The sequence below is a fragment of the Balaenoptera acutorostrata genome, chromosome X (genome assembly GCF_949987535.1).
Source record: "Balaenoptera acutorostrata chromosome X, mBalAcu1.1, whole genome shotgun sequence".
Classification (NCBI taxonomy): domain Eukaryota; kingdom Metazoa; phylum Chordata; class Mammalia; order Artiodactyla; family Balaenopteridae; genus Balaenoptera; species Balaenoptera acutorostrata.
Window position 1 is genome coordinate 12,657,020 of NC_080085.1, and position 12,549 is coordinate 12,669,568.

The following is a 12,549-nucleotide window of genomic DNA, read 5'->3' on the forward strand; positions in this document are numbered from 1 at the left end:
CAGCCCCTAACTGGTTGCCTCCAATCAGTTTTCTACAGCCAGAGAATGTGACTTTGTTGCAGGAGAAGGGGGCACGAGAGAATGGTCACGCCCCAGGTCTCATCCGAGTCCCTGGGACGGGCTGCCAAATGAGGGTCCTTGGCTTCACAAAGGAAAGAATTCAAGAGGGAGCTGAAGTACAGTGAAAGCAGATTCATTCAGGGAGATGTGTGCTCCATAGACAGAGTGCGGTCCATCTCAGAAGGCAAGAGAGGCCTCTAGGGTGTGGGGTGGTTAGATTTTATGGGCTGGGTAATAGGCTAACGAGTGGGAGGAGTATTCCAGCTAATTTGGGGAAGGGGCGGAGATTTCCAGGAATTGGGCCACGGCCCATTTTTCTGGCCTTTTATGGTCCACCTCGGAATTGTCACGGCAACTGTGGGTGTGTCATTAACATGCTAACGTATTACAATGAGCGAATGATGAGGCTCAAGGTCTACAGGAAGTCAAACCTTCTGCCATCTTGGGCCTAGTAGATTCCAACCAGTTTTCGTTGTACATATCTGCTTCGATTGTCACATCTCTCTCTCTCACTCTGACTCCCATCTCCCTCTTTCATTTATACAGATCCTTATGATTACATCAGCCCGCCTGGATTACCCAGGCTAATCTCCCCATCTCAAGATCCTTAACTTAATCACACCTGCAGCATCCCCTATACCATGTAAGGTAACACATTCAAAGGTTCCAGGATTAGGACGTGGACATCTTCGTGGGGCCATTGTTCTGCTTACCACAGAATAATGCGATAAGCTATATGTTCTCTAAAGAAATTTTGTTGACTGATGTAAATATACTCTAAAGAAAAGTTAAAAGTTGAGGGAAGCAAAATTAAGTTTTTCGATACCATAACAATCCTCCATTTTTTAACATTCCAGATCATGCTTTTAAATGCCAAGTAGCAGGGATACTGTGAAGGAAGATGGAGAAAACAAACAGAGTGCTTGTTGAGGGCCCAACTTTGATGCAGTCAGTCAGAAGACAAAGGGGACAGGAGGACCAGAAGGCACAGTTTCTTGGCAAAGATTGATATTTTCCTAGAAATACAGATTTACTTCCTTCTCAATGAATGATAACACACAGTGTTATCTGTATATCAGTTTGCAGCAAGGGAAATCAGACTGCTTTGCGAGAGGTGGTAAAAGTCACTGCAAAAAAACAAAAAACAAAAAACACAACTACTTATTCTTATTTTAGCCAAGAACCAACAGGAAAAATGTGAGAGGAATCTGGTACTGTCAGAGACTCAACAGATTGGATTCTTTGTAAGTGATGCACCATCTAGCTCAATTCCTGATATCAAGTGCCTTCCAAATCATCACTGCATGAAACATCTGTTTTCTGCAAGATTAGCACAACCCTACAGAAACGTGCCTTGCCCGAAGGAAATAAAGAGATGGTAAAAATCGATTCCAATATTATTTATGGGATGGAATTCAGATAAAACCTGTCTGACTCATGAGAAATGTTTCCAGTCTCCCTTAACTGGATGTCCCTTGGGATGTATGCTTTTTCCTGGTGTCAGAAATGGGATGGTAGCAGTGTATGCCTCTATTTCTATCCCTTTAGTTTGGTAATGATACAACAAAGTCAACATTAGTTACATTGCAAAGCTTATGCCAAAAGCCAAACATAACCCAGACATCCACGTCAAATCCCTTTACCATGAGTAGCAAAACAATCAAAATATTATAAACAAAACATGATCAGGACCCAGCCGATGGGCTACACATTTCAAGGAATATTTGATGCAACAAAGCACTAAAATAAAATGAATTTAGACAGTCCTTGAACTTTATACTGGAATTTGACCTGGAAAGGCGGTTAAAAAAAAAAAAAAGACAAAAGGTGAGCTTGACTTGAATGGTTTGATAATAAAATTTGTACAGTATAATTTTACTAGCCAATATGCTGGGTTACAGGCAGCCAGTGCTATTGAGTCTGTAAATAATAAGTGCTTTATAATACCTGAATTAATTGTTTGTCTGGCACTGGACAGGGAAGCCTCAAACGTCAGACTTGTCACCTAACGCAATGAAGCCATGTATGACTGTATACGGGGGGTGAGGGCACGGGAGGGGGGAGAACACACGGTAACTGGAAGTGACATATTGGAAAAGAAAGGTTCTTCTGCATAACTGGGTTTATAACAGACTTGTTTAAAGTGGGTTTATAGCGACTCAGTGATATACATGCATTTCTAAGCTACTTGTTTTTGTATGCATTCCAAAACATTTTTGAAAACAAATCTCAGGCTTAAAATTCATAATGACAAAATAATCTAGAAGTACAGCTTTGTAAACTGACAGATACACATTCTCTTATGAGGCAATATATAGGGTGGCAGCGGAGTGCAGAGTCAAAATTAACATGAACCACACATGCAAGTGTTGGTGGGGTCATGGAGAAAGTGCAGACCAGTGTGCAGTAGCCAAGCGCAGGGACAAAGGGAGCACCCGCTGACAGGGAAGAGCTAAATGCATCGTAGTCAACCCATGGCGTAGAACGTCGCCGTTCAACCAAGCCATACGAGCAGACTCGGAGGAATTTCCATGAGGTATTGTCTGGTCACAAAAGCAAGATGCAAAAAATATATTTCTGGTATGATTCCATTTTAGTAAAACAAGGACAAAATAACCCTGTATGTGTGTATATTTACATGCACATATATGAAAGTGGAGAAGAGTAAGTGTCGAGAAAAACATTGTAAGATCTAATTTCAAGGATATATCTGGCATCTACTCCAGACCTGGGATATACAGGGAGGATACTGCTATGGGTGGATGAGGGAGGGAAAGGGTTTAGAGGAAAACAAACTCGAAAGTAAAAGAAAAACCCACAGCACTAAATCTTCAAGCACACGTGCTATCACATTTATTGTTATAAAAATTATGCATGAAGGTAGGCATATGCATTCATGTAAAAAATCTTTCTGTACTTAAAAATAGCCAGAATGAAAAAATCCAAAGAAGAAAAGAATGGGTCCAAGGTTGATGCCTAATGACCTCAGGGGTGGCCATTTTTAAAAATAAAACTGGCCTTAAACACTTGGGAGTTTTCTAACTGTTCTTTGGATTTAAACGACGACTTAAAAGTAAATCCTCCATAACAAAAGCTGTACCTCAATCAAGAATGCACTTGTTCATAACTAACACAGATTGGATTGCCCTCCAGGAACTCTGTGAGTCAAAGGTGGCCCAGAAGTCAGGAGACCTGGGTAAATGTCTTGCCATGTCCAGCGAGTCCTCATGTGGCCTTGAGCAAGTAGCGCATCTGTTGGGTCTCAGCGTTCACAATGATAAAATGAGGGGCGGCCCCAACGGTTCAGCCCTAACATTCTATGAATTCCTCCTGATTTTCTTAACTTGAAAAGCTCAAGCAGTATTTGCTAATTTAAACATAATTAAACGTAAACAAGGTTCATAGAACTTTGTGTTGAGGTTCAGAAACAAGCCATTCCAGAGAAAGCAGCCCCTTGTGTTTTTTTTTTTCCCCTGAAATGATCACTAAACTGCAGAGCCCATCATACCTTTAGGAATAGGCTGGGAATGCTTTGCTCCTTGGCCCAATTTGAAGTCCAAATATAAAGTTGGTGTGTAAGTGTAAATCTTGGACTGAAAAGAAAAAGGAAATCATCAGCATCTTTCCAAGAATAAGGTTCATCTTTACTTCAGCTGGACCCTCTGTCATGGGCCTGGAGTCTGGATACATTAACATATACAATTCCTCCTTGGGAGATGCCGTTAAAGCGGGGAGGATGGGCTGCCAATATAGCCCCCTTCTGAGGGTCTAGTCTAAAAGTTAGCCCTCCTAGCTTGACAAGCTAATTTCCAGATGACAGCTGTCTCCCTACAGCCATTTCTCAAATATGATCCAATGTCAATAGTTTACTGCCTAATAGCTGCTCCAACTTTCTCACTTCTACCCTTCTACTGAATATGGTAGGTTAATGCACATCAAATGCATGTTTCTTCCCCAGGTCTCAATAAAGCCATGTCTATTTTGAAATTCAAAGAGAGCAGCCTGTAAATATTTTTATTTGTTCTAACTTGGCCCTCTTGCATAAACAGGTGGTCCAACGCTGCTGGCCTGAAAAAGCCACAGCTCAAAATGTAAGAAAGACCCACTTTTGCAGGATTTTCCATTGTAAACAGTGGCTTTGATTCGATCAACAGTTAAGCAGAGTTTGTAATTCAATATAATACCATTCTGAATCATTGGCACAGACCAAAATCTGAGGGATTATCACTGTTGCCATAAACTTTATGATGTTTCATTGTTTATCACAAAGTCCCCGTGGTTCTGTTCTACTTATTTTTTGTAACTTAAAAAACACACAGAGATGAAAAAGTACATAACGCCAGATTTGGCAAGGATGTGGAGTAACTGGAACTTTCATACGCTGCTGGTGGGACTGTCACTTGATATAAACACTTGAGAAAACTGTTTGGCAGTACATAGTACAGAAGAATGTATGCATAATCTATGACCCAGCATTCCAACTCAATAGGCGTATCCCCAACAGACATGTCCACCTAAAGACATGTACTCAAATCTTGAGAGTGACACTGTCAGCAATAGCCCCAAGCTGGAAATATTCCCAATGTCTTTAATGATAGAATGGATAAATGAACTGTAATATATACAAGGGACTACAATACAGCAAGAAGAATGAACGAACCCAGCTATATGCAACAACTCAGATGAATCTCACAAGCACAATGTTGAACAAACGAAGGCAGACACAGATTGTATAACATATGATTCCATTTCTATAAAGTTCAAAACAAGGCAAAACTAACCTATCGTATCAGAAGTCAGAAAAGTGGTTACCTTGGGAAGGTTAGTAACTGAATGGGGTTTAAAAGGGGGCTTCTGGAGCCTGGCAATGTTGTTTCTTGATTTCACGGATGAGTTCACTTGGTGAAAATCCTCTGAGCTGTACACATGATTTGTGTACTTTTCTGTGTATATGCTATATTTTAACAAAAAGCTTACACTCATTAAAAACACGTATGTGTAAATAGACCACAAAAGAAAATCCAGAGCCCAGAATTATTTACTATCCTTGATAAAGGCATCATTTTGCAGCGAATAACTATGTAAACTCCCTGAGGACATGGACATATCTGCCCTTTTCACCCGGGGCCAATGCACAGGGCTTGTCACATAGTAGGTGTTGAATAAATATTTACCGAATGATGTTTCATAATGGAAAATCTCATGTATAATAACAAATTTATTTACAGTATACATAGCATACTCATCAGTTGCTTTACCAACACGTAGCAAAATGCCTCTCTTCAGGACAAGTGATTAGGTATGGCCCAAGTGTATGTCCGTACTTTAAGTTTTAGAATAGAGAATTGTAAATAATGCTATCAGAAGATTGTTCCCTTTCCTGTAAAAGTCTCATGTATTGAAGCTTTGGGCTTTAAGTGGTCTGGTACGTGGTTTTATGTGGCTTAGGAGGACAAGCTGCATCTACACAGCTCCAAAAGCTGGAAAGGCAAATTCCCCTGTGCATACATAAATGAAAGCAGAAAGACCTGTGACACCAAGGGCAAGCTGAGGCCAAAGATTCCCAATCAATCTGAAGAGCTTGGAACACACATGAAACAAGGGCAGCACCCGCGGGATGCAGGGTCTGATCCTCCAGCATCATGAGGTGCGTAAGGCACCATCTGGAAAGGATCTGGTTTTGCCTGATGAAGACTTCTAAAATTACTTCTTAAAAGATCAAGGGGAAACTTCACTTAGTATCGGATGACTCCTCTTCCTGGGCAATATTTTGCTCTCTTCCAGAAAAAGAAGGTTCAAGCATCTTTCCCAACCTCTGCCTCCGGGGCTGCTGCAGTATCCCTGCCTACAGCGAGGACATGAATCAAAAAGAGGCTCTTGGTTTAACTTTTATTAGAATTCTCCCAGAATGTAGTCATAAAAATCATTCCAACCTGGAAACCGGAGCCTCTGATGCTGGTATTGCTTTTCCTGCTGACTAGCAAAGCCTTTATCTTCTTCGGGGCTTAGTTCACTCAATCTGAAAATCTGGTGTTGGGACTTCACTGATGCTGAAGTGTATTTCTGGTTCTGAAATCTGGAGTCAGAAAATTTTAATGTCTTCCTCCACTTTTTAATATTTTAAATTCCCTTCTGATTTCTCAGACTAGAGCTGTAGAGAAGTGAGAACGTGGCTGGGGCGAGGGAGGGCCATGAGGGCTGTGGGGAGTGAGTACGGGGGCTGCTGGCTAACCGCAGTACTCTTGCCCTCAACCTCGGCCATCAGCTTTGCCCTCCTGGTGAGCTCTTCCTTTCTTCCTGCCTCCAGCTTCTCAACCTAATCCATATTGTCCCCAAAACAGTAACCTCTCTCTCTAATGCTGCGAGGACACAGCTATGTGTATGCACACAGACACAGAATTCTGTACTTACGTATTCGTTTACAAAATTGTAAACAAACCAACGAGAGACATTATAAAGCCACAAATATATCCTACTGCCTTACAGTGTGAAAAGGGCTACAGGGAAATTTGAAATTCATTTTGAAGGTGTTTTTCACAACATCTATAGCCAAAAACAGAATTCTGATTCTACTCTCCTTTTTGTACTGAAAATCAGATCATTGACGGTTTCAATATAACACGTCTTGAATAATCAACTACCCAAAACCTGTATGTACATTATTCTATTTCAGTTAATCCATCCTGAGATAAAATTCAATTTGAAAGCTGTTCCCATGAGTGTGTGTATACATATATGTATGGATATATATACACACACACAGTTTTTGAGAAGCAGATAGGTATTGCTTTTTTAAATTTTGATCTTCCTTGGTACTGCTGGAATAGCAAATGTAAATTCTGTTCATTTAACTCAAAGATGCTAATGCCAGTCTCAAATGCACTTTGAGCAAACCTGGACTTAATTTTTCCATCACACACACTGCTGCTTTGCAACTATAAAGAAATATCGCCATTAGGCACACTCTTTCCTGAGTTCTGTTTTGTTTCTTTTCATGTATATTATTGAACTATTAATAGACCCTCAAAATAGAATGAAAATTTAATTAAGCAAATCATTCTTTTTTGCTCTCAATCTATCTATTTCCACAGGATTAAAATAAACTGGCCCAAGCAACCTAGAATAAAACATTTCTCTATAAATCTGTTTCAGCACGTACCAAACTAATGCACCTGAATTCCATCAGTGAAATTACTTTCTTTTTCCTTTTTCTCCTTTTTGGTCCTGATTAATACTGCCTGCACAGGTACTAAAATCCCAAGCTATTCCTCTTTTGTCTTTCTTCTCATTTCTTAATTCTCTGTTCAAAGCATTTGGGAAACTTATCTTTAAAGGTTTTAGTCTGTATTTTAAAAGCCCAATGGCTTAAAATCTTACAGTTCAAATACCATGTAAGCAAGGCTTCTAGAAGTGAAGTAACAGAACTCTTTATGAGACGTGAAGGGTAAATTTTGGCTAACCTCTAACAACAGGGGTGCTACCAAATCCAGACAAGCCCTGTCTCTCTTTATAAATATGTCAGAATTAAACCCTAAATGAGTCTAAGACACCACTCCAGTAATGACCACAAAACAAGCAAGACAAAAAAACAAGGTCTACGAAACCACTTCCTTCTGAACCTGAACTACCTTCATCTTCTATCCTTCAAAGACCTCCCGCTTCCCCTGGCTTTTGGTATGATACCCGTGTTAAGCTGGTTTCCTTCCTCTGCTTTTACTCTTAAATGTGATCTTAATTAGAAGATGAAATCACTTCCACATGGAAGCTATGTGGCTTAGTACGTCTTCCCAAGAAAAAGAAGAGTGCTATGTTGCTTGCTACGTATAAGCATGGTAAAGAAAAGAAAGTATCTTTCATCTTGCCACTGCTCCTTTCAGATAACTGCCACCCATTTATCCCTGAATGCTGCAATTTTGCCACCATGCTGGCCTTCCCTAAAAGCACGGGGCAGCAATTTGTTACATGTCAGAGCTGTAATAAATACTTTCACATCTTTTTGAGAACTATTTCGAAAACCCTTGATGATTCAGTGATTTATTCAGGAAATGCACTTGAATTCTCAATCTTACTAGACGTTGCTTAAGCAAATTACTCTAAGGTAACAAGTGCAAATCCTCAGTATTTTATAAAAGAAAGAAACAGTGCGTATACCTATTCCTGGACCCTTACTCTCATGTTGGATCATCCCCCTAACGTTGGGCATTTCGTTTTACAGTTGTTCTTTGTTTTTTTGCATCACTGTTAACTTTTGATGAACATCTTTGCACATAAAATTTTGACCACATTTCTATTTTTTTCTTTCACAGTGAAATTGTACATCTAAAAGTCTAGACATTTTAATAGGGCTCTTGAGATATCTACAGGTTTATGGCCAAACGCAATGTGGCTAAAAGTGCGCTAGCTGGTCAACACGATGACGTGACTGAACAGCAATTTTCCTGAACAAGTCTACTGCTAGTCATTGGCTTTTCTGGTCTCCGTAATTTTGCTATACCACAGGGCCGTTTTCCAACTCATTAGGTGCTCCAAATAGTGGCTTTTTTTCATTCATCTGATCTCTTATTGTTAGAAAGTTAACTCATTCCAATAAATTCCCTGTTGTTACACATTAAAATTTTTTCCCCCAATACATCCTTGTCCAAAAATAGAAGAGAGGGATTAATTGCTGGGAAAAAAAAAAGAAAAGGAAAAGAAAAAACATACCTGGAAATGCCTGAAAAAACAGACAAAAAGAAAAAAAATCAGGAAAAAACTTAACCTAAAAAAAAGTCTAAAGGCACAACCTCCACAGTACAGATACCAATATTTGAACAACCAGTATCTAGCAGCATCTGTTTTTGAACAAAAAGATCAGCTTTACCAATTGTTACACTAACTGAAATGCTTTCATCCAAACTGTTTTTGGTCAAATCAGTTGGTAATTACCTGTAAAAAGTGCCCATCTCATCAAATAAGTGACCATCTTATCTTTTTTTAATCTTAGCTTATTTAAGAAGCAGAAATTGATATCTCGTTACTCTTTTAATTTGACTATTAGTTTGGGTGATATTATTTTAACAAGTGCTACTAAATATTATTAACATACGAATAACAATAACTAAATATATTGAGGGCTTAGTATATACCAGGCACGATTCTTTTTTTTTTTTTTTAATTTATTTGTTTATTTTATTTTTGGCTGGGTTGGGTCTTTGTCGCTGCACGCAGGCTTTTCTCTAGTTGTGGCGAGCGGGGGCTCCTCTTGTGGTGCGCGGGCTTCTCACTGCGGTGGCTTCTCTTGTTGCAGAGCACGGGCTCTAGGCACGTGGGTTTCAATAGTTGCAGCACGTGGGCTCAGTAGTTGTGGCTTGCGGCTCTAGAGCGCAGGCTCAGTAGTTGTGGCGCACGGGCTTAGTTGCTCCGCAGCGTGTGGGGTCTTCCTGGACCAGGGCTTGAACCCGTGTCCCCTGCACTGGCAGGCGGATTCTTAACCACTGTGCCACCAGGGAAGCCCCAGGCAGTATTCTGTATGCTTGATGTGTATTAATTTGGCCGCTTGTATTTCCCTTTTTATAAAATATCTGCTCATTAACCTATTTATGTTTTCATTCATTACTTAGCTGCCTCATTTAAGAAATACCGACTGAGAGTCTGTAGTGTGCTAGTCATTGGATATGTATATCGGTGGATAACAGATCTGCTCAGCCTTTGTGGTTTACTTCCTAGTAAGGAAGACAGCTTAACAAATTAAATATAAAATTACACATGCCATAAATGAAATAAATAGGGCAGAGGGGAGAAAATAAAATGGGGGAGGAATGGAAGCCCTCGAATGAGGAGAGTTGGGGGTAAGAGGTTTCTGGGCAGAGAAGGGAGCACAGCATGTGCAAAGGCCTTGAGGCAGTGAAGAGCCTGGAGGATCTGGACACTGACAGGAGAGCCACGTGCAGACAGGAGGAGGAGGAGGAGGCTGCAGAGAATGGCATGAGATGAGTTTAGAGAGTTAGAAAAGACCCAGGCAGGATTTCTTTAAAGTACAATGGGAACACATTGATCCAATTTTTATCGTAAAGAGATGTCTTGAGCTGCTACGTGGAGAGCTGGAAGGGAGTAAATAAGAGAGGGGAGACCCCTGAAGAGGCTGCTGCAGTGGGCCTGGCCAAGGCTGGGCAAGGGATGGGAGAGAAGTAGATTTCAAATATATTTCAGACTAGATGTAGGTAGGGGAGGAGATGGACTAAGGATGACCGCCATGTTTCCACTCTGAGCAGTTACTGGAAGGGAAACGAGTTTGTGTGTGTTTGCTGTCAAGGCAGGTGGGGGTAGGGGAACAAGACTTCAACTTTTGCCATTTTAACTTTGACGTGCCTGGGAACCATGCAAACAGAGATGGCAAGTAGGCAGCTGAATGTATGAGTCCACACAGAGCTCAGAGGTGAGGCCTGTGCTATAAATAGAAATGTGGGAGTCGTTTGAAAGTGGGAGACATTTGAAACTTACCAAGAGAATAAATCTTAAAAATCCTCATCACACACACAAAATTCTGTAATTATGTATGGTGATGGATGTTAGCTAGGCTTACTGTGTATTGTGGTGATTGTTTCACAATATAGACAAATATCAAACCACTATGTTGTACACCTGAAACTAACATGTTACATATAAATTACAATCCGATAAAAATATAAAATAAATGTGGGAGTTGTAAGACTATAAATGGTATCTAAGTCCATGGGATGGGTGAGATCATCCAGGGAGACAACATTCAATGAGAGAGAAGAGGACTCAGGACTGAGATCCAGGGAAGCTGGGTGTTCAGGGGTCTAGTAGAGGAAATGGCACCTACCTGAGAAGTGAAACTGAGAAGGAGCAAAGAGCACCCAGAGACACAAGAATGCTATCTCAGAGGCCAGAGAAAGCAAAGACAGTGTGGAGAAGGAGGAAGCATGCAACCCATGGAAAGGAAGGAAAACAAAGACCTCTGGGTTTGGCCACATGGAGTAGTAACTCAGTGCACTGATGGGGGTGGCCGCCAGGTAGAGAGCCTCGACGAGGTGGGGAAGTGGAGAGAACACGGGCCGACAAATCTTCTGTGAAGTGTGACTCAGAGAGGGAGCAGAGAACTGCGGGGTGTGGGGTTAAGGGAGTTTGATGCTTCTCTTATCAATTTATATGAGAGGGTTTCTTAAAAATAAATTAAAGCTATTTGTCCTTAATACTATTTGTTGGAAAAATCTTGTTTTGGCCTTTCATTTCATTTATGGCATTTCTGACATGGATTAGATCTATCCAGCTTTTCCTTCCAATGCTTTTAAACTTCGAAAGTCTTTCCCAAGCAAAGATCGTGTTAAATGTTTGCCTGTCTTTTTCTAGTTCAAATTTTTTAACATTTAATTCTTTGATCTACGTCAAATTTATTTTCCTATGAGGGATGGGATCATGAGCAAAACTGGTTTCTTTTTATGAATGTTTAACCAATTGTCCCAGTTGACTTATTCTTCTCTTTTCCCCAGCTGATGACCGTCTTCTGTATCGCTAAGTTCGCACCTATACTTGGGTCTATTTCGGGTAGGTTCTCTTTCTGCCAATCACAAAAAAGAGGCTCAGTGGAAAAAACTTCACTGACGAGCTCAGGAGACTCAACTAAGAGAGGACGATCTACTCCATAGGAGTTCTGGGCATCAGCCAGGCCATGGCCCACGGGGCTTCCCAATCTCATCTTCCTGCCACCACTTTCCTGCTCTCACAGACCCATTCTCTCCACCACTTACACCTCTGTACACACTCAAGAAACTCACTGCCAGATCCATGGTCCCAGTGTGGAGAACCATACCTTCCCCTTTCTTTGGGAGATCTTACGATCTGAGGAAATGAAAAGTAGATTTACCACATTATTTGAAGCCAACTTCCAACTCTTGTTGTTGACAATAGGCTGATGCTCTTCAACCAAAGGGTAAATGTCTTCTGTCTCCAATCCAAAGCACTCTGATTTCTGAATTCTTGATTATTTTAAAGAATTCTGATAAGGAGCGGGGGAGATTAGTTTCCATCCTCAGTGCCAAAGGTATTACAGGAAGGATTAAAACCCTGTAATCACATTTTGACATATACATGAAGTGCTACGCAAAGAGAAGACAAGAAACTCTTGGGCAAAATGCCAATGACTCTGTATAGGGTGAGAGCTAGAGAGGGCCAGACCACATTTTTAACTTCTATCAGCCATAAAGGATTGTGGAAAATCTTGACCATCAAGCTGTCCAGCTGACCAGGAGTTGTGGACATAGCCAAATTATTCTATAGTCTAGTCTCGAGAGTATCCTTTTTCAAGAAGCATTTTAATCAACAGTAACACTTGAGTCCCTCTCTTCTCACCTTGTATTTGGGGGACAGGTAGTGAGGAGAGAAGAGCTAAGGGGGAAGGGAATAAAGATGCTGACAGGACTCATGGGCCTGAAATTTAATCAGAGACATGTTAACTGTGAAAGTAAGACTTTGATTTCTTCACCCTTT

At 40.7% G+C, this 12,549-nt stretch overlaps 1 protein-coding gene across 6 annotated transcripts in view; it reads right to left on the minus strand.

Annotated features, from left to right (window-relative positions):
- Nucleotides 1-12,549, minus strand: part of PIR (pirin) — a 103,857-nt gene that overhangs the window by 29,945 nt on the left and 61,363 nt on the right. For 5 of the 6 annotated variants that reach the window (XM_007174233.2, XM_007174236.2, XM_057538231.1 and 2 more), the window contains exon 6: nucleotides 3,569-3,653. The exons of the other annotated variant lie outside the window; for it this stretch is intronic. In XM_007174233.2, the coding sequence (XP_007174295.2) occupies nucleotides 3,569-3,653 (85 nt within the window). The remainder of the gene's footprint in view (nucleotides 1-3,568; nucleotides 3,654-12,549) is intronic. 6 annotated transcript variants of the gene reach the window in all.